Source organism: Solanum lycopersicum, chromosome 8 (assembly GCF_036512215.1).
Source record: "Solanum lycopersicum chromosome 8, SLM_r2.1".
NCBI lineage: Eukaryota > Viridiplantae > Streptophyta > Magnoliopsida > Solanales > Solanaceae > Solanum > Solanum lycopersicum.
In genome coordinates this window covers 66121064-66144950 of record NC_090807.1, presented here as the reverse complement: position 1 = coordinate 66144950, position 23887 = coordinate 66121064, and the positions used below count along the sequence as shown (strand labels likewise).

The 23887-nt window shown below is 26.9% G+C and overlaps 3 protein-coding genes across 3 annotated transcripts; all 3 read right to left on the bottom strand.

Annotated features, from left to right (window-relative positions):
- Nucleotides 1-1093: 1093 nt before the first annotated feature.
- On the bottom strand, nt 1094-2872 carry LOC138338072 (protein LURP-one-related 11-like). The gene is made up of 4 exons (XM_069288547.1): nt 2847-2872; nt 1681-1906; nt 1361-1594; nt 1094-1228 (listed from the first exon to the last, which is right to left on the bottom strand). The coding sequence occupies exons 1-4, from the start codon at nt 2870-2872 to the stop codon at nt 1094-1096; spliced, it is 621 nt and encodes a 206-aa protein (XP_069144648.1).
- Nucleotides 2873-5902: 3030 nt separating this feature from the next.
- On the bottom strand, nt 5903-7101 carry LOC138338087 (protein LURP-one-related 11-like). Its single transcript, XM_069288629.1, has 3 exons — nt 6743-7101; nt 6423-6653; nt 5903-6297 (listed from the first exon to the last, which is right to left on the bottom strand). The coding sequence occupies exons 1-3, from the start codon at nt 7013-7015 to the stop codon at nt 6163-6165; spliced, it is 639 nt and encodes a 212-aa protein (XP_069144730.1). The 5' UTR covers nt 7016-7101; the 3' UTR covers nt 5903-6162.
- Nucleotides 7102-11548: 4447 nt separating this feature from the next.
- LOC138338071 (protein LURP-one-related 11-like) lies at nt 11549-12288 on the bottom strand. Its single transcript, XM_069288546.1, has 3 exons — nt 12136-12288; nt 11815-12045; nt 11549-11683 (listed from the first exon to the last, which is right to left on the bottom strand). The coding sequence occupies exons 1-3, from the start codon at nt 12286-12288 to the stop codon at nt 11549-11551; spliced, it is 519 nt and encodes a 172-aa protein (XP_069144647.1).
- Between the last annotated feature and the right edge of the window lie 11599 nt (nt 12289-23887).

Genomic DNA, 23887 nt, shown 5'->3' with positions numbered 1-23887 from the left:
TTACGATGTAGAATTTGCGTGCATGTTCATAAAATAAAAGTATCGAAAATTGAAATTTTCAGAAAAATATCTAGATATACTAGAGCAGATAAGATTAGGAATAAAGATATTTGAGACAAGATGTATATGGCCTCAGTGATGAATAAGATAAGTGAAACGAGATTGAGATGGTTCGGACATGTGATGATGAGGAGATGACCCAGTGAGGAGTTGTGATTGGTTGCTTTTGGTGGGTCTAAGAAAAGAGGTAGATACAGGCCGAAGAAGTATTAGAAAAAAGTGATTAGACATGATTTAAATATCTGCAACTTATCGAGGAGATGAGGGCACGATTCAAGATTGGAGGATGTGGAGGTTAGGAATTAATTAACTAGAAGATTAGTAGATAGTCGCGGTGTCTAGTTTCCTTTATTAGAGGTACTAGTATTTTTTTTCTCCTACATTTTAATGTTTTATTATTACATGTTATTTTCTTTGCTTAGATTATCTATTATATGTTGGCGTTACTTGGTATTCTCTCTATTTTTTTAAGTTATATTTTCTTTATTATATTCGAGAGTTTAACATACATAAATTGTCTCTCTATCTTCATAAGACAGGAATAAGGCTGCATGCACATCACCCTTTCCAAGATTTATTTATGAAGTTACACTAAATATATTATTATTGTTGTCATAGAAATTTATTATAAAGTTACATTTAATATATTATTATTGTTATCACACAAATTTACATATTTAATTTGTAGGACACCAATTTGATCTGAAAGTAATAGATATATTCATATAACTATGAGAATTTTATAATTAATCATTTATAATATTTTTTTCATCACTATTTCTTATTTTCTAGTAGCGATTAAGCTTCCTTGAGTAGAGCTATTATATAATATTTGTTGATGAAATAGTCAAAATACGTACAAATTAATTTATTTTATTAGATTGTACACATTAGTACTCAAACCTCAAGGTAGTACAAACCATAATAAACTTCTATTTTCCCTATTTTCAAGAACATAGGGTAGATAGAGATCACAATTATTTATTCCAAATAGAAAAAGGTACTAATTACTATTAATTAATACCACTAATTATCAAATTCTATGATGGATTAAACCACAAACAGTTACAAGAGCCATAACTAATGATTGATCCACATGAGGTTCCACCACCAATGTCAACACATCATCTCCAAATAATACTCCTGAACTATCTTGTTTTTGTTTTACCTATAAATAAACACAAAGTCAGTGAACATTTTTTAGCTTAATATACATGATTATATTAGTTGATACTAATCCATCCAATTATGAATTTAACTACATGTAGTTATCTTTTAGCTGATCTGACAGATTAATTACCTCTGCGACAAGTCCACCATGTTGATCCACAATCTTAATAGATTTTGTGGTAAGGATAATAATGTTATAACATCTTGCTTCAGAATTACATCCCAATATAACATTATAATAATTCACATTATCTCCTCTAAGAACATTATGAATTTTCTTCACTTGAAACCATGGCATTTCTTTACTAGTAACTCCATCATAACTCCATTTATAGCCATCCCAATGTCCAAATACCGGAACTTTCTGCGGAAAAATAATAATAATAATACATCAGTATCACTGAAAATATAATTAAGTAAATAAACAAGTGAAGGGTACTTAGTACAAACCCTATTTCGAATCGAGAAAAGAACTTTGCCATTGTGATCCATAAGATGAACTTCTTTGCTCCGTTTAATATTATAATTGTCAATTCTATAAACAATTTGTCCATTTGCGTTATAAGCAGTACATCCATTTCCATGGTACACTAGGGATTTCATCCACAAAGTGAATGTTTCTCTTCTTGGACTTACATAATTAAAAATATTAATTGTTCTTAGGTTTGAGTAAACTCTAGACACATTTGAAATTAGCTAGGTTTAATTTAGAAAATTTGAATTGGAAATATTTTGTGTTGAAGAAGATTTTAATAGGAAGGGGTATATATACACACTTACAAAAGAAAAGAAAAAAAGGGGAATATACTCATGCATGCATAATATAATATGTTCTATTTTCCTCTTTCTTGGTTATTTCCTTCTAGAGAATGGCAATTGAAACGTGTAATATATTAACTTACACCTTTTAGATTATTTTTATAGTGGTTCAGTGTGGCGGATACAGAAACTTTTAACTATGGGTGTTCACCATTTTCAATTTATATCAATCAAAGAGTGTAACTACGAGCTAAAATTCGTCCAAATAGGTGTTATTTTTTTAATGCAATAGACAATCGAAATATTTGAATTGGTTCAAAAAAAAAAGGAGGAGAATCAATATACTTTCACATACAATTGTAGTTACCAAAAAGACAAACCAACGGAAGGAAGACTCTTTCGCTTTTACATTGAAAAACTGAAATAAAGGCGCTAGAACACATTTTTTTCCTTTCCTTTTATTTTTTCTAATTAGATTGATGAGAAGAAAAAGTTAACAGTAATGAAAGATCATGATTGTTTATATTTTTTTGGAGATTAAGTTACATAATAGAAATGAGAAGTAAGCGATTCAAGATTTTAAGATCGAGGTTACTTTTGAGGCTATCTATCATAAATATAAATGTATCAATTTAATACTTGTCAAAAGAAAAAATAATTATATTTATATAAAATAGCCAAAAAAAAATCAAAAAGAAAAATAATCTTCAAAAAATAATTTTGTTTTAGAAAAATTAGAAATACGACAATTTGTGAAAGGGGGAAAAAGGAAAGGTAAAAAGAAAAGAGTTGATTTTAAAATAAAAAGAATGTAATTACAGGGAATTGAATCTGGGCATTTTTTAGCAATATAAAACCTTGAGAACCCACTTCCAACCACCATGCCAACTAATACATTTATTTATTAGGTGCTCGACTTTTATTTTATAGGATATTACCTTAATTTTGATATAAATATACATAATTCGATATGAGCTTAATGGATGCTCGAGCACCCGAACAGCCCCATGTGGGTCCGCCCCTGTGGTCAACATGTTATTTTATACAAACCTCAATTATATTGCGTCGATATATCCCCCCCAAAAAAATATTTATGATCTCCAAATTTACTACAATAAAATATGCTATTTTTTCTCATGGAATTAGTCGAAAATTAAGCAAATATTTATAATGACGCTCTGACAAAAATATATGAGAAAAATTGATCACTAAAACATGACTTTCCTTTTAATTTTCCTCTCTCTCTATTATATATATATATATATATATATATATATTTTATTTTTATTTTTTTTAAAAAAAGAAGAGTACAAAGGAATGAATAACAATGAAAGAAGGGAATAATATGTGCAGAAGTCAATTTTCGAAAGAGCAAAATATTAATGAAATTTGACGGTTGACACTTTCAATACAATAGTGTTATTGCTATAAGTTTATGGATTGTTGTTTCTTTTTCGGGGTGATATTTAATTTTTATCTATTTTTTATTTAATAAAAAAATTTAGAGTTAGAATATATTTAGATATATATGACCTAATTTCATGAAGTAAAAATTTAGAGAATTTTATTGTGTGTGGTATGAGTTGTATATTATTATTCGATAAAATTATATAAAAATAAGTTATGCTTTATAATTTTATCGGTTTTGAAATTAAAGTTACGCCTTTATTAACATACTTTTTAGGAACTGATTAGTTATGCCTTGCAAGATATAACTTGCAAGACATCTCTAAGCATTCATGCATTGCGTTTGGATCTCGAATACATCACTCAATGTCTTGATACATCATTTATGTCCCGATATATCTTGTAAAGTGATGCATTTGAGAATGTGTGAGTAAGAATTTTTTGAATGACAATTTTTTTTTTTAAATATGTTAAAATAATTTGTATATTTAGATAATTTTTCCACTAATATATTCTATGCGTTGAGAAATTTTTTTTTTCTTCAAATACGTTTTGACAAAGTCAATAGAAGAGTATTAACTATTGCGTACATAGGAATATTTGATTTAATTGACACCCATAGCCTTCTCCTATATTATTTGTGATTAGTTTATTAGTTGTAGAATCAATGTGCCAAAATCCTTATTTAAAACAAATTATTGAATAATATGGAAGACTTAAAAAGATGCTAATTCCTTTTATAATCGCTAGATATGTTATCATTGTACAAACAAAAAATATTAGATAATTTTTTTTGATAGTATCATTAAATATTTGCGGATAAAATTATTTTATAGAGAGCGAATTCGTGCCAATTTCAAGGCTCTCATCTCTTGAAATCTTCAAAAGCATGAATTCTAAAGTTCTGATTTCTAGTATTTTCAATAATATTTTATTTATTTTAAATTCACTTTTAATATTTTGAAAATCTAAATTCACTTCTTTGATATATATTTCACTTGGAACATAAACGATATAACATAAATTGATATAGATTTAAAATTATTGTAATTCACGCTTTGGAAGGTAAATGGAAATGGAAAAGGTAAGAATGTCTAAAGAATAAATTGATGAAGAGAATCAAGTCTAATTTCTTCACCTAATAACTGAAAAGATATGAAATCATATTCCAATATTTTTACTTTACAATGTTCATATTTATTCCTACAAAATAATGCACTAAAATAATTTTTAAAAAGAATTTGAACCACATGGCTTAAAAGTAGAAGGAATAAGTATATTAACACATGTTCATAGGACTTAATTTGTCCTAAGATAGTGTATTAGTATTTTACATTATAGAATATTAATACTGGATATGGATGTCTATGAATATATATATATATGGACCAAGTCAATTACTTCATGTTATAATTGATATATGGACCAAGTCAGTTTCTTTTAAGTTATAATCGGCTATAGTTAATTCACATCGCGTAATATTAAGAATAGCTTTATAATAGAATTTAAGAGAAATTTATGGAAATCTCATCAGTTTAGGAGCTAATAATTTCGATACACTTTAATTTGTAATGTTATATATCTTATCAGATTTTGATGCCTCCAAGTACATTAAGATATATGTATATGTTTATCTGGGATACATGGTATCAAACTTAGGTGTAGTTTGTTTTAGATACATTGTAACCAAGTAAATTCGCATGTATCTTGGATATATAGTTAATTTCGTTTATTTCTTTCCCATCACGCTCACCACTCTTTCATATATCCGATATCTTAGATACATGTAAATCACTCCAGATGTATACATGTGAATGTATGTGTGAATATTAAATGTATCAAACAAAAAAATTACAGAGTAATGAAATCTGGTTCTTTTTCTGCCAGAATATTAAATGTGAATTGTATCAACACAAAATAAATTTTTTAAAAAATAAATGTATATTGGCGAGGGATGTTTCCCTTTTTTCTCATTTTTTGAAAATATTTTGTTTCTAGCATATAGTGCTTGACTTTAGCCCTAGATATTATACAAGAATGTAAATTAGTTTACAACATATAGGTTAATATGTCTCACTTACAAGTTGTGTAAGAGTATTTTCACTTGTTAATGTCTTCTGTTTATCAAGAGTTCTTTTCTTTTTTCAGTTTCATATTTCATGCACAGAAATCTTTCATTATTTGGTAAGTTTAGAAGAAAATTTGTACTAGCTATTTGATCATTAAGAAGTTTATTGCGTAGACAGTCTACCCTAATACGAAAATTAGTGGCTTCTTCAACGGAGTGAATCTGTGACCTATAGTCACACAGAGACAACTTGACTTACCAGAATAATGCAAATAAAATAATGTTAGATGCTGCTTAAGCTTACATAAGTAGAGGTATCTGATGTGTACTGGTAGTAGGTAGCAGTCTAGCAAGTATTTGATGAAATTGTCGAGGTGCACATAAATTGGTCTTTCATTAAAAGTGATATAAACAATTAAAAGTGATATAAACAACTCATTCTTCAAGGCACAAACTATAATTAACTTCATTAATTATGAAATGGTTAGGTAGTCTATCACATCAGAGTTGTACACTTCAACTTTAATCACAAGATTTACATCTAAACAACTCATTCCTCAAGGTACAAATTATAATAACTTCTCTTTTCCCTGTTTCCAAGAACTAAGGGAAGATAGTGATTACAATTATTATTCTTCCATTAGAAAAAGGTAACTAGGAAGAAACTTATATTAGTACTACTAATTAACAAGTACTAATCAAATTTTGTGATGGATTAGACCACAAACAGTGACAAGAGCCATAATTAATGATTGATCCACATGAGGTTCCACCATCAATGTCAATACATCATCTCCCAATAATACTCCTGAATTTGCTTGTTTTTGTTTTACCTGAAAATAAACATAAAATTCACTAACACTATTAGTACTCATATACACATGTTATATGTCTTGTTTCGAGATTACGAACAATTACATATATAGTTATCTTTTAGGTGATCTGACAGATTATTTACCTCTGCGACAAGTCGGCCATGTTGGTTCACAATCTTGATAGATTTTGCGGCAAGAATAATGTTATAACAAGTTGCTTCAGAATTACATCCCAATATAACACTATAACAGTTCACATTTTCTCCTCTAAGAACATTATGGATTTTCTTCACTTGAAACCATGGCATTTCTTTACTAGTAATTCCATCATAACTCCATTTATAGCCATCCCAATGTCCAAATACCGGAACTTTCTGCGGAAAAATAATGATAATAATAATACATCAGTATCGTTGAAAATATAATTAAGTAAATAAACAGGTGAAGGGTACTTAGAACTTACCCTATTTCGAATCGAGAAGAGAACTTTGCCATTGCGATCCATAAGATGAACTTCTTTGCTACGTTTACTATTGTAATTGTCAATTCTATAAACAATATTTCCATTTGAGTCATAAACAGTACATCCATTTCCATGGTAGACTAGAGATTTCATCCACAAAGTGAATGTTTCTCTTCTTGGACTCACATAAAAGTTAGATGGAATAATAGAAGAAAAAGATGATGAAGAAGTTGTACTTAGATAATTTGACTTGTTTGGGTGAACTTTAGCCATTGAAATATTAATATGCTTAATTTCGAGGAGTTGGAAATATTTTGAGATGAAAGAGCACAATATATATATATACACACACTTGTGGAGGTAGGTTGTGGCAAAGATAAAAGGCGTTAGTGGACCGACAAAGAAATAAAGGAATCAACAAAGGGAATATGTACTACTAAAGTTCTCCACTTTCTTAGTTACTTCCTTCTGGCTAGTGTTTACTAACATAGGTCGATCAGAAGAGTTGTTTGGATGATAAGAATCTCCATTTTTAATTGGAAAATTATGTGTTCGATATTTATCAATATATATATATATATAAAATTTCAAAATGTATTCGTTAAGAACGTCTTGAATATATATAATTTTTTGATAAAATATCGTATTTTTATTAATATTTTAAATTTAACGTACGTTGATAATTGACCGCTAGAGGGTTGATCATGTCATCCCAATTTTTAGATTCCTTATTAGAAAAGGATAGAGAGAAGGGAATATATGCAAAAGTCAATTTGTGAAACACATAGTATACATTTGTGTTAGTGCTATTTGCTGTGTTGCACTTAATTGAAGTGGTAGTTTTCTTTTTTGCTAATAACATAAATTACTAACCGCTTAAAAGAATAGAATTATTTATTTTAGATGCTTATACTTTTTTCAAAAGTATTGGGAATTCTTAGCATTTTCTAGCTGTAGATTGTGACGGTAAGTCGATGAGGACGGATCAAAGAGAAGAATTATGTAGAACTCGACTTTAGTATATCCCTTAGGTATTTTGATAGGTTGGATCGGACCGATCTAACATGATTAGGTTGTGGAATGGTTAACCATGTGGGCTTGGTGGATCGGCCCATCATTTTAATTTTTTTATTGGAACATAAATATTTATAATATAATATTATATATTATATACTGTTTAATCAAGTACTCTAATTTTTTTATAAATAAAGAGAGGGAAGATAGTTTCCTAATTTTTAAGGGCTGAGAAATATTGGGCTGACAAATAGTCCAAATTGATTTATGAGTAATTTAATATTTATATTAATAAATTTTTTCTTAAATACATTGTTTACAAAGTATTGATAAAAGAGTGGAAGGTGTATAAATATTCGGAATATTTGATTTAATTGACCCTTTCTCCTTCATTATTTATGTTTAGTTTAGTACTAGTAGAATCACAATTTAAAACAAAATTAAGGAAATATATCGAAGACTTCAAAAGAAGTCAAAAGATGCTACTCCATTTATAATTGCTAAATATGTTATTATTGTACCAAACAAATATTTCTAGATCATTTTTCTTTTTACCGTTGACACCCAATTTTGACCCGCGACGGTATAAATTAGTTTTCGAGCATCTTAAATTTCCAAACAAAGTTAAAATAATTAGTTTTAAGGAAAATATATAAAGTTCGCGTTATTTTGAGTAATTTTGTCATTTCTTATAACCTTTAGATAATATATATATATTATATTATAAATATTTCCATTTATAATTTGTATATTTTACGATTATTCAAAAAAAAAATCATCTCAAAATATCTTAAGTTTAGAAAGTATTATGTTAAACTGGTTATATTTCGAATCACTATTTTACAATCTAAATAATTATATTACTAAATAAACAAGCTCGTCAAAAAATTTATACCAAATTCATTTTATTTTAAATCAATTGACTATTTATTAATTTTAACTCATTTGGGCCCCTTTGTTTTTACTCCTTATTTTCAGCCCCAAATTGATTGCCAGCCCACTCCATCGGCCCAATTCCCCTCAACCCAAGTCCATTTTTTCCCCCTTTAATTTCAATCCAATCCAATTCCCTCTCGTCTCTCCCTCACGCGTCTCTCATCGCGCGTGATGGAGGATTTAGCAACGGACACCTGCTGTTTCTTGTCGTTTCTCCTCTCACTCGTTTCGAATTCAAAATGGGGGATGGAATATCGATATTACCCCCAAGTCTTTCCAGGATTTCCCCCCGCTCTCCATCCGTCAAATGGCTATATATATTGCCAATCACTCACAAAAAAAAAAAAAGATTTTGGTTGAAAATTTCAGAGAGGAGGATTGTGAGTGTTTAAAAATTTGGAGGTTAGCGATTTTTGCTTAGCTGATTCTGTGATGGCTATTATGAAGATTAAAGTTCCTTATTTTGGCTGAACTGTGTCTTGGCTTACTTAGTTTTGAATATGATTTGCCTGTATACACTGATATACACAGACATTATACCTTAAATAGGTGTGAAAATATGAATGGCAGCAGGCATGCAAAAATTCGATCGAAGGAGCTTGAGGAAGGCGTATTAGAAGATTTTTTTTATTTATTTATTAAGTTGTATTTATTTTGGGCATAAGCCCTTGTCATTTTTACTTTCCTTGTATTTATTCTTGTATGTTTAGACTAGGACAGGTACGAAAGAAAGAAAAAATGGGTTAAAAAACCCGAAAGCAGGTGGGTCCAAGTTTCGGTCAAGGCGAACAGAACCCGAAAACTTGGACCCAAATCTCTCTCTCCATCCCTCTTTGCTATTTGTTTACGTTTTGTTTAAATGTCGTTAGTTTAGGATTAGAAACTCCAAACCCCATCGAACGCCTTTTACTTTATCGAACTTAAAACGTAAAATTGAACTTTAAAGCGATAGGTGTTTAAATTTGAAGTTTGCTTAGAGTTAAGATTTAAAAAGTTTAACTTTAACAAGAATCTTAAAATAATAATATTTTGTAAGCTTGTTCAAATTTAAGAAATCTAACTTTTTTTAAAAAATTCGCAAAGTCTAAATAATAGTCAAATTGTTAATCGCCGGAAAACCGTATTAAGCGGAGCGTCTTAGGTGCCTACACCTTCCTAAGACACTAATAAAAATCCCGAACCCCCTAAAAATAGTTTCAAAACAATTTTTCTGTTTAAGTTGTTTAGAAACAGAGTTTTCTTGATTTTTTTTAAAAATTAAGTGGCGACTTCTTAAAAGTCGAAAATAATCTTCAAAATAAAACAAACTCTTTTCAAAAATCATAACTTTTTCAATAAAACAACCATAATTTTTTGTCATTAAGATTATTCGATACGAAATAAAGAGTGCAATTTCAAACATTTCTTTTTATGTGAAGTTTAGATCATATATAACTAATTTCAAATAATTTTCAATTTTTCCTATCGTTTTAAATAACATTAACATTGAAATTCATTTTTTTAATATATATTTATAATCAATACCCATTATTCTATATAATGGTGATTTTATGGAGAATTACAAAAAGAATTGAAAAATATAGCTATATCTTTAATTGACACTTACTATATCAATAATGATTTTTAGCGGTAATAATTTAAATATTACTATTAAATTATATTTTTAGCGGCAATTAACATTCTTTATATATGTACCTAATGTTGAAGAAGAAGGAAGCTGACAATTGGAATATGTCCAACAAAACTGACTGACATGATGTAGAATTTGCGCACACGTTCAGAAAATAAAAGTACATGAAAATTGAAATGTTAGAGAAAAATACGTGAATATATTAGGAGAGATAACAACGGGAACGAAGATATTTGGGACAAGATTTGTATGAACTCTATGATAAATAAAATAAGTGAAACAAAATTGAGATGGTTCAGACATGTGATGACGAGGAGATGATCAGATTGGAGTGAGGAGTTGTAATTGGTTGCTTTTGGTGGGTTTGAGGAAAGGCAGATGTAGGCCAAAAAAGCATTAGGAAAAAGTGATTAGACATACTTAAAATACTTGTAACTTACCTAGGAGACGAGGACACGACTCAAGATAGGAGGATGTGAAGATCAACGAGTTACAGTAAAAGATTATTAGGTAGTCACAGCGTCTAGTTTCCTTTATTAGTGGTACTTGTATTTTTTTCTCTTACTTTTTTTGATATATATATCATGTTATTTTCTTTGCTTAGATTATCTATTATATGTTGGCGTTACTTGGTATTCTCTCTAATTTTTTTTAATTATATTTTCTTTATTATATCCGAGAGTTTAACTAACATATATAAATTCTCTCTATTTTCATAAGACAGGAATAAGGCTGCATACACATCACCCTTCCCAAGATTTATTTATAAAGTTAGACTAAATATATTATTATTGTTGTCACAAAAATTTATTTATAAAGTTACACTAAATATATTATTATTGTTATCACATAAACGTACATATTTAATTTGTAGGATACCAGTTTAATCTAGAAAAAAATAGATATATTCATATAACTATGTGAATTTTGTGATAAATCGTTTATAATATTTTTTTTCCGCAACTAATTTCTTATTTTCTAGCAGCGATCAAGCTTTCTTGAGTAGAGCTATTATATAATATTTGTGTTGATGAAATAGTTTGAAATACGTACAAACTAGTCTATTCTATTAGATTGTACACATTAGTACTCAAACCTCAAGGTAGTACAAACCATAATAAATTTCTATTTCCCCTATTTTCAAGAACAAAGGGTAGATAGAGATTACAATTATTTATTCCAAATAGAAAAAGGTACTAATTACTATTAATTGATACCACTAATTATCAAATTCTATGATGGATTAAACCACAAACAGTTACAAGAGCCATAGCTAATGATTGATCCACATGAGGTTCCACCACCAATGTTAATACATCATCTCCAAATAATACTCCTGAACTTGCTTGTTTTTGTTTTACCTAAAAATAATACAAAGTTAGTGAACATTTTTTAACTTAATATACATGAGTATATTAGTTAATACTAATCCATTCAATTACGAATTTAACTACATGCAGCTATCTTTTAACTGATTTGACAGATTAATTACCTCTGCGACAAGTCCACCGTGTTGATCCACAATCTTGATAGATTTTGTGGCAAGGATAATGTTATAACAAGTTGCTTCAGAATTACATCCCAATATAACACTATAATAGTTCACATTTTCTCCTCTAAGAACATTGTGAATTTTCTTCACTTGAAACCATGGTTTTTCTTTACTAGTAATTCCATCATAACTCCATTTATAGCCATCCCAATGTCCAAATACCGGAACTTTCTGCGGAAAATAATAATAATAATAACAAATCAGTATCGTTGAAAATATAATTAAGTAAATAAGCGGGTGAAAAGGATACTTAGTACTTACCCTATTTCGAATCGAGAAGAGAACTTTGCCATTGCAATCCATAAGATGAACTTCTTTGCTTCGTTTAATATTGTAATTGTCAATTCTATAAACAATTTGTCCATTTGAGTTATAAGCAGTACATCCATTTCCATGGTACACTAGAGATTTCATCCACAAAGTGAATGTTTCTCTTCTTGGACTTACATAATTAGAAATATTAATTGTTCTTAGGTTTGAGTAAACTCTAGACATATTTGAAATAATAGCTAGGTTAAATGTAGAAAATATGAATTGGAAATATTTTGTGTTGAAGAAGATTTTAGTAGAAAGGGGTATATATACACACACTTACAAAAGAAAAGAAAAAAAGGGGGAATATAATCATGCATGCATAATATAATATGTACTATGCATTAAAGTTTTCCTCTTTCTTGGTTACCTCCTTCTAGAGAATGGCAATAGAAACGTGTAATATACTAACTTACACCTTTTAAATTATTTTTACAGTGGTCCATGTAAGTTTATACAAATCTCAATTATATTACGTTGATATATTCGAGAAGACTTAAATTCATAATCTCTTAAAGTTATTACAATAAAACATGCTAATTTTTTGATGAAATAACTAGTCGAAAATTGAAAATCAATCGATAATATTTTACAATGGAGCTCTGATAAAAATATATGGAAAAAATTGATCACTAAAACACATCTTTCCGTTTAAATTCCCTATATATATATATATTTTTTTTTAAAAAAAAAAAAAGTCAATTTTTGAAAGAGCAAAATATTCATGGAATTTGACGGTTGACACTTTCACTACAATAGTGTGATTGCTATAAGTTTATGGATAGTTGTTCCTTTTTCAGCATCTTCTAGATACATAATATTAATTTTAGATTGCGATGCCTCGAAGGGCAAGTTATAAAGAACTGTGAATATGGATCGACTTGATTCTGCTTTTTCAAATTTAATTTGAAAATGATGTAATTTAAGATTGAATTGATCCATTATTTTGAGGGTACTTCCACACATAAATATGTTTTGAGTGTATGTATTTTTAGAGATTTCATTTTCATATATCAAGATGTAAATTATTTGATTCTATTACTTATTATTTGAAATGATATCAAAATTTTGGGGTTATTACGTGTATATTCTGTTACGAGTTAATTACATTAAATTTATATTTTTTTTTCTAAACTATAAAAATTTCTTAAGTTTAGTGAATTCCGAATATATTTCAAAATGTTTTGATACATCATGTCCGATTTCATCACTAAAAGGTCTGGTATATTTTGTTTCGATCTCGGATACATCACTCAACGTCTTGATACATTACCTATATTACGTAAAGTATGTGGACCTGAGAATATGAGTGAGTAAGAATTTTTGAATTTTTTTGAAAAATTTAAAAAATATAATAATATGAATGGTATATTTAGATAATTTTTCCACTAATACATCCTATGCTTTGAGAAAGAAAAAGTTTTTTTCTTTCTTCAATACGTTGTGACGAAGTCAATAAAAGAGTATTAACTATTAAGGATATTTATATAGGAATATTTGATTTAATTGACACCCTTAGCTTTCTCCTATATTATTTGTGATTAGTTTATTAGTTGTAGAATCAATGTGCCAAAATCTAATTTGAAACAAATTAATGAATAACATGGAAGACTTAAAAAGATGCTATTTCCTTTTATAATTGCTAGATATGTTATCATTGTACAAAAATAAAATATTAGATAATTTTCTTTATTAGTGTAATTAACTTTCGTGGATAGAATTATTAGATGGGCAACTTTCACATATAGCAAACAAAAAATTCATATCTGTATAATATAGCAAACTTTGCATAATTACGCTCCATAGCAAACATAAAAACTGTATAATTCGCTATACATATACAAGTGTATAATTCGCAGGCCTAAATTGTATAATTCGCTAGCCTATTTCGCTGCAATTGTATAATTAGCTTTGCATACAGTTGAATCGAATTAAAATGTATGTATATTGCATAATTATAAGTGTATAGCAAGAAGATGTATGTTTTTCTCACTTTATACAAAAACAGAAACACAATATATACACTTCTGTTGTATAAAGCTAGAAAAAATTGTATTTCTCTGCAATTGTATAATTCACAATTGTATAATTCTTTGGCCTTTTTCTCTGCAATATTTGAAGTAAAATGTTTGTAAATTATATAATTAAGTGTATAACACGAAGATATACATTTTTGCATTTGTATATACAATTTTCTCTCGCTTTATACAAAACAGAAACAGAAATTATACACTTCTGTGTATAAAGCGAGAGAGGCGAGAATGGGAGAGTGGCGAGCGAGACTTTTGGGAGAGAGATGCCTGGCAAATTTTTGTCAATGTTTGCTATGGAGCACAATGAAATCAAACCCTAGCTATTCTATTTAATTTCGGTTATTAGTTTGATATTATATACAATTTTCCCTTATTAGATATCGAGTGAATTTTCTCACATATAACCATTTAATTTAAGAAAATTTTCAATTTTCATCCATTCGATGCAATGTTGTCTATCATTTTCAACAACATTTCATTTGTTTTAAAATTCACTTTTCATATTTTAAAAATCTAAATTCACTTCTACGATATTATACATATGTCGAAATTTCTTTTATATGCAAACAAGAGAAGTTTTTTCACTTAGTTTAAACTTTTTTTTTTTTGTATTAAAACTTCTTCAAAATTATGACAAGTTAACAATGATGACTATAATGTTGAAAACGTAAAGTGTCAATGAATGCAAAATATATGTATAAAAAGGTAGCTTATATACATAGTAATTAATTGGCACTATACGAATCGGTTGCATGTGCAATTTTTTCATTCATATAGCAGGTATATACCTGTAAAAATTTATCTAAATATTACTTTTTAAATATTTTTATTTATTATCATTGTAATTTATATTGTTTTATGGAAAAATAACAGAAATTCAACTTTAAGTTCTTTTATTATCATTATTCCCTATTAGTTTTATAATTCTTCAATATTCCTCATTTTTCACGCATCAGAGTAATGTATCAACGCATCAAATTAATGTATCTCGCGCATCAAATTAATGTATCTCACATATTAAATTAGTGTATCATGTATAAAATGTACATTAAATTAATGTATCATGCATAAAATGTAATGTATCTTACTTAACGATTAATGTATCTCGCGCATCACATTAATGTATCAACGCTTATATTATTGTATCAGTTTGAGGGATTTCTGTAATTATAAACTTATAAAGGACAATTGATAATTTTGCGTTAAAAATATGTGATTCCTGTCCTTTCGCCATATTTTATATGTAATTCAATTTTCAAAGCTTATAGATATTATATTCAAATTAATTATCAAAGTTACAATATTTCACTTGAAACTTGAACGATATAATATAAATTGAGACAGACAAAATTCAAACTCGGAAGATAAACGGAGATGAAAAAGGTAAGAATGTCAAAAGAATAAATTGATGAAGAGAATCAAGTCTAATTCCTTCACCTAATAACTGAAAAGATATGAAATTATATTCCAATATTTACTTTACAATGTTCATATTTATTCCTACAAAATAATGCACTAAAATAATTTTTAAAAAGAATTTGAACCACATGGCTTAAAAGTAGAAGGAATAAGTATATTAACACATGTTCATATGACTTAATTTGTCCTAAGATAGTGTATTAGTATTTTACATTATAGAATATTAATACTGGATATGGATGTCTATGAATATATATATGGACCAAGTCAATTACTTCATGTTATAATTGATATATGGACCAAGTCAGTTTCTTTTAAGTTATAATTGGCTATAGTTAATTCACATCGCGTAATATTAAGAATAGCTTTATAATAGAATTAAAGAGAAATTTATATAAATCTCGTTAATTTAGGAGCTAATAATTTGGATACACTTTAATTTATAATATTATGTATTTTATTAGATTTTAATTTCTCCAGATATGTCCATATATACGTATCTGAGATACATGGAGTGAAATTTAGGTATAATTTGCTCTAGATATATTGTAATCACGTAGATTCCCATTTATCTGGATTACATAGTAAATTTCATTCACCTCTCTCCCATTTCGTTCACCACTATCCCATGTATACATCTAATCACTCCAGATACATATATATACATTATTTAGTGTGATTCACATGCGTTTGAGATTCATACAGAATTCGTCACCTCATTCCCTATTTTTGTGAATCTTGTAGCAAAAATATATGTGTCTAAGTGTAAGATAGGTATGAACTCTTAATCAATAATAAAAATAGAAAAAATTAGTAAACTAGTCAAAATAAATAACATATTTAGTAAAAATATCCATATTTTATAAATATTAGCAATAATGTCAAAAATGTCATTATTTTAAAAAATTTATGTGTCCCAATTTTCTTCCTATTTTATCTCTCTTTTTCAATTAATTCTATATATCCTTTTTTTTTAAAAAAATCATTCTCTCTCATATTTATCTTTTCAAATTGTTAATTCTCTCTCCCATTTAATTTTTTTCACTCTCATGGTTATCTTTTCTGATTTTCCTCCAACATTCAAGTTGCAAATATTTTTTTTCCATATATTTTGGTTGTTTTTTTAATCCAAAATTGAATCAACAAGAATCCCTTTGATTAAGGTATCTCTAATCTTTATCCTATTTTCAGATTTCTTTTCTAATTTTATTTTTGTTTAAATCTTAAAAAAATATTGTTTGTATTTTTCAATTTCCATTATGATTTACTCTCCAATGGCTGAATCCAAGAGGCTTACTAGAGGTATTCATTTTAATCAACCAATTTCTGGTGACTTTTCATCCTTTAATTTATTTATTATTTAACAAATAGTGTATAATGTATGATCCGCTGCTAAAATGAGTGAAGAAAGAGGGTAAAAACATTTGCAAGACTCATTGGTGTGTAAAACCTTCCTCCAATTCAGAACGCAAATGTAGAATCTTTGTCTACTCGTGAGGATCTTGAAAAAGACGACGAAGATCGGATAGTTGTCGAACAATTTTCTATTAGTTTGTTTTGTATTTATAGTCTTTTTTAGAATTTGGTATGCTTTGTTTAATTTGTATTCAAATCACTATGTATACTATCAATATTTATATTTATTAAAAATTTCATGTTGCATGGTTTATTAATCTTGTATTTGTCCCTAATTTGTATTCATCCAAATGTATGTCAACTAGTTATGTACTTTATTTATAAGAAGAACAACTTTCTATTAGTTTATTTGTATTCGAATAATGTAATAGACATATTGAAATGAATACGACTTAGAAAAGGAAACAAGATTTTGAAAAGAAAAATAAATACATAGTGAAAATATATACGAATACAAATGTATCTCTTAAATAGCTACATTTTATTTGACATACATATTGGAATGAATACAAACTAACAAAGGTATGTCAACTGAATTTGATACTTTTTTCTAATTTGTATTTATTCTAGAGGTATGTCAACTAGTTATGTGTTTTTTTTTAAGAATGAGTACACCAAATATTCAATTATTTCTTTTCAATTTTATATTTCATTCACTTTTTCATCATACTAATTTTTTGTATTTTATATATTATTATACAAAATTCTAAATAAAAACTAGAATAAATAGAAATACAAATAAAATACATATTGAAATGAATACATACAGGATTTTTGAAGAAAAAAATAACTACATAGGAAAAAAATATATGAAAATACAAATATATTTCTTAAATGACTATATAGATAAATTCGGCATACCTATTGAAATGAATACAAACTAATAAAAAACTATAGTAAATATAAATAGAATATATTGTGGAATGAATATAATTTTAAAAAGGTAAAATTCTGGAGAAAAAAAAACAAAATTGAAATTTAATTTGAAAATGTAACTGATGAAAAAATTAAGGATGCTTGCCTTTTTTTGAAATATTCCCCCCTTAATTTTCTCCTTTTTGTTATTAAATAATTATATTCTTTAAATAAAAATAAATAATAAAAATATACATAACAAACTAAAATGACATTTTTACTAAATATTGAAATTGTTGCTAATGAGTCCTCTTAAATGCTAAAATATTGACATTTTAAAAAATTTCCCATAAAAATATAGGGGTGTCAAAAGTGAACCCAAACATAGGTAACCCGCCCAATCCGTCCAGAATTTTAAGGGTTGGGCTCAAAGTAATTTGAATCTGGTTCATTTTCAATCCATTCAAGCTTAACCCATTTGAAGAGAATTGTCAATTGAGCCCAATTCAATCTTTAATTTCCTGTTTTAAAACTTTTTATTAAGATATGTTCCTATATTGAAGATATGAATTAATATCTATTCAACATCTTTTAGGATTTATCTATCAATTTCTTACTTTTTTAACAAAAAATTCTTCAGCGAAATTTAAATTATGATTATAAAAGTTAAATATCAGTATGTTAAATTATTGAGATTACTCGAGTCAAATTAGGCGGGTCAATATCCAACCCGTTTTTAGCCCATTTCAGCCCAAAATAAACTTGGGCAGGTCAAGACCCAACCCGGTTTCTATTGAACCCATTTTAATATTTCCACTTTCAACCTGACCCGCCCTTTGACACACATAGTAAAATATGTAATATTTTGAAAGTACATTAAATAATAATATTTATGGTACTCCCTCTGTCCACAATTGTTTGACATATATATTAAAATTAGATGTCCAAGATTAATTGTCAATTTAAACAATCAAGAAATAATTAGTTAGTTTTTTCCAATTTGGCGCTTAATAATTACTCTATTTTGTTCAATTGAAAAGTTATATAAAGTTTTGATATTCTTGGTATAATAGGGTTATATAGTCAAATTACACCTTATATTAAATTTTCCTTGAAAGGAGTGCATGACCTTATCCTGACAGACAATTGTGCACAGAGAAAGTAGTAAAGTACGTCAAATTATATAGTTTTTTAAAAATTGTTTCACAAATTTAAACTCTTTCGATCGAATTATTATTTTGAATCTTAACAATTCAAATCAATTGTCGTAATGTCCTTATGTTAGAGGTTAAAATATCGACCTTTATATATAATTAAAACTATAGGTTGCAATTTTTTTTTAATCATGATAGTATATATTATAATTGGTCTTAATTATTACTCCTATTTTTTATTTTCTCAAAACTCTCTCATAAACATGTGATTCATTTGAGTTGTTGCTACCTTATTTTGATTAAAAAAAAGAAAAGCATATATGATCGTATATTTCTGATTTGATGACCTGTGATATATGTATGTGATTCTTCTAGCAACTGCCATTATTAATTAATTAATATTATCATGTGTTATTATTACTTTAACGTTTTTTTGTTATGGATTATTGAGGTGTTAAATCCAATTAGACCATGACCATGCATGTATCTTCTAATTAAGCAACCTTGATTTTATATATTTCGACTGTATATCAACTCATATAGTATTGATGTTTTGAACTTAAAATGTTAAGGTAAATTTTGAATTTATTTAATCACTAAGTCAATCTTATATATATATATATATATATATATATATATATATATATATATATATATATATATATATTAGTTTGGTCAAATTTCTAAAATTAATTTATTTTGAAGAATGTTTTTAAAGTGTTTTTTTCTTTTTAAAAAAGTATTTTTTATATGAACAGTTAGTGTTTGATCAAACTTTTTAAAGTGCTTTAAAAGCTTGTTTGAATTCACTAATTTTAAAATATTTTTGTATTAGTATTTATAGAAAATTAAAAAAAATTAATCTAACAAAAGACAAATAAGTCATAAGTTAAAAATTTTTTACTTTTGGCTTTCAACTTATAAACCAAAAGTCAGAAGTCCATTAAAAAAAAAAACTCAAAGTGTTATTTTTTTAAAAGTGTTATTTTTTTTAAAAAAAAAATACTTTAAAAGAAAAACTATTTCTTCTTGAATTTTTTTTTTTTGCTACCCTTCAAGTATGTATTTTTTTCAAAAACTTGATTAAACACTTTTTTTTTTTAAATAAACACTTTTAACTTCTCAAAATGTTAAAACATACGTTAATCCAATTAGTTTGTATTATTTTTTTATACTGAGATACAGTTCAATATGAAACATATCTCTTGATGATTTGGTTCTTTACTTATGTCACCAACCATCACCAAACATTAATTTCAATAATAAATTCATTTTCTTTTTAATAAGTTACTCCATGTTAGTATTAATTTAAATTTAGGCCTAATAATCACGTTTAATATAGGTGGGGAGAAGGTTGATTAATTTTGTCATTGATGTTTGGCCCTATTTGTTAGTGTAATTGGGAAACACTTTTTTTTCTCAACATTATAACACTTAGACAAACCAATTATTTTCATTTACTCATAGCCCCCATCTCAACCACCACACATCCCTACCTCTCATATTTATTTAAATCGTACACAAATATTTTTAGAATAATATTTTTTTATCAAAAATATTTTTCTTCATATCACACAGACCTAATTGGTACGAGGAATAAAAAATAGTGATCTCGAAATGATTATCTTATCCTGTATTTAGTTTGAGATATTATCATGCATTTGAGTAAGGAGATTAGTTAGTCTCAAATACAATAAGATAGCTACTTTCTAGTCATTGTTTTAGTGTTCACTACAATATTTTGCAGTAGTTTTTTTGACTTAAGAGCGTTCATGTCTTAAGAAAAAGAAACATATATGCATTTGTTAATGTACTTGTGTTTTCTTTTGTCACCATTTGTAATAAAATTATTTAATTCAGTTCACATTGTAATTATTATGTTTTGCTATTAATTAGCTCAGTTATAATATAATTGGTCATGATTATATGTGTTTCATTGCGCTTGTAATGTTAAAAAATACATTTATATGTGTACTTGTTTATGTTATATATTATATTGGGACAAAGTCTTAATGTAGCTCTTCAATTTTTTTCTCCTTATTTTGTTGTTCGGAGTTTATATTAGAGCTCTAATTAAATTCAGATTGCGCATTACAGAGTTATTCGGGATTGCACTCCCAATAGAATATTTTTCATATACAAAATTCAAACCTAAAACCTCTAGTAAAGAGTGAACGTGCCACAATTCATGATTTATCTCTTCATTAATATATAATAAGATCAATCTTTTTAAAAGACAGAGTTATGTGTTATGTGTTTCCTAGTAGGACATGATAGTATGAATTTCCATTTAGGTTTTAAAATAATTAAGACCTAATTTGTGCAAAATGTCAAAAATAAAAGCCCATAGTTGGGACACTCAGGATCAAAATGGAAGAATTAATTTAAATAGTTGTTGGTCAAATTATTTAAATTAAAAATAGCATACAAACATATTATATAATACGTAATTCATGTTATAATATGCGTATAACAAGTATATAAAATTCGTATATATTTAGGAATTTTTAAAAATAAATATAGCATATATACTTTTGAAAGAAGCTTAGCCTAAGTGTGTACATGCTTTTAGACCATCTATATTAATAACAACAAAACATTATGTTAAATTGACTTTTTTTATATATCTTTTTCTTCGTATTTTAATTTAGAACTCTTTTAAAAAAAATTCTGACTATCGAATAGATATAATTTAAGCTCTTGATTATTTCATTTATAATATGTAAATAGATTACTTATCACATGTGTGAGATTAATATATTTATTTTGTTGAGAATAAACATTAATTATGAATAGATGGAACTGATTAATTTTTCATCAAAGTCGGCCCAAACGTAACAATCAGTCAAAAGATAAGAATTGATATTAATTTGGAATCATATCTTATATATATATTATACGTATAAAAAATATAAATTAAGCTACATAATTGATGATGCCGTATTCAGTATTCTAATTATTCTCTCCACTGTCCACACGTATATATATTTATTAATTATACATACATACATTAATATATATGTAGTGTTGCCATGTTAAACGTGATGTGAGTATTAGTTTTTGTTATATGTATATAGGACGGAAACTGTTTTTCAGAAAAATAAATAATTGGTTTCTTACTTTTTTATTTATTCTTCGTATTCGATGTGCAAATAAAACTATTTATGAGTTGTCATAGATAAAATATGTCGGAGGATAAGGAGGACACAATATAGAAAATGTCATTAGTGAAATTAATTTTTCTTACTTCTACTAGTGCATAGTCTTAGGCGTAGAGCTTCTAACAAATGCAAATAATTTTCTTGAGTTTTTATTATTATTACAAAATATTATTGATACGAGCAAATTATTTTAATAAATTAATTTTTTACTATGCTCAATTAATTAATTAATTGAACATTAAATATGTTTGAAATTATTATTCATTTCTTTACTTTATAAATAAAATTTATATGTTCTACAGGTAAGTTCATAAGATAGAGGGTGAAATAGGTATTTGGTTAGTTGAGTGACCTTTGAGTGCTATAAATATAATTAAATGAGTTTGTAAAATGATTTTACTAGATAACTGAGTGACGATTTTAATAATAAGCTCTTATGACCTAGAAGATGTTTTAAATTTTTTTTTGAACTACAATTTAGTTTTGTTAGGGGGAGGCAAACAATTCCATTCTTTTCTCTTTAAATTGTTATATTAAATATATTTGGAATAATAAAAAGTAGTGGTAGAAATGCTTTTTTTTTTTAATGTGGAGATAGATTATGTTGTAGAATGTTTCCCATAAAATAAAATAAAATAATAGTATTGGAGAATTTCTCTTTTTCTCCACTAAATTATAAAAATGTAATATTCGTAGATCTTTCGGTATTATATATGTACAACTTTCTATAACATATGTATTCCCTTTTTGTTACTATTTTAAAATATTTAACTTGAATCGCTGTTAATTTATTAAAAATAATTTTTTTTTATTTTAAAGAGATAGAAGTAAAATTTTCTTAAATCTATCATTTGCTATCATTAGCTTTTATTTTTGAATTCCCTTTATGTACTATTTTAAAATATTTAACTTGAATCGCCAATGGCTCAGTGACGGACGTAGGATTCTCATGAAGAGGTATTAATGGTTGAAGTAAAAAAATTAAAAAAAAATAATTATGAGGCCAACGGGGCTTGAAACGCACAACCTTTAAGACCTTTTGCAACTTCTTACTCGGTAGATTAATCATTCCACTTGTATCAATAGATGTCAATACTTATATATATATAACCAAAATTCAACCTCTATATACGATATAATTTTTTAACGAAGGAATTTCGCTTGACACTACTCAGGCAAGGGTGGGTCCGCCCTGATGGTTCAAAAATAAAATTCTTTATCTCTATGAGGTAATTAAAAGTAAGATTTATATATAAACGATCTACATTTTGCTATTGTTATATAGCTTATATTTTCATATTCCCTTTCTGTTACTTTTTTGAAATGTTTAACTTGAGTCACTCATTATTTAAAAATAAAAATCCTTTATTTCTATAAAGTAAAAAATAAAATTTGTATGTCTCTGTGAAGTAGAAATAAAATCTACATACACTCTTTCTTTTTCAGACTCGTAAAATATAGATATATGTTGCAAACTCTTTAGTTTCAAATTTATATAAGACAACTCTTTGTTAAAAAAAGTGGAATCTTCACTCACTATCAAAAAATATTTGAAGGACCATATACGTCCCCTTCTTCATGATTTTGCCAATTCGAATATAGCTGGTTATATATATATACACATATAATAACCCTATCTATTAAATATATGGACCTTTCATTG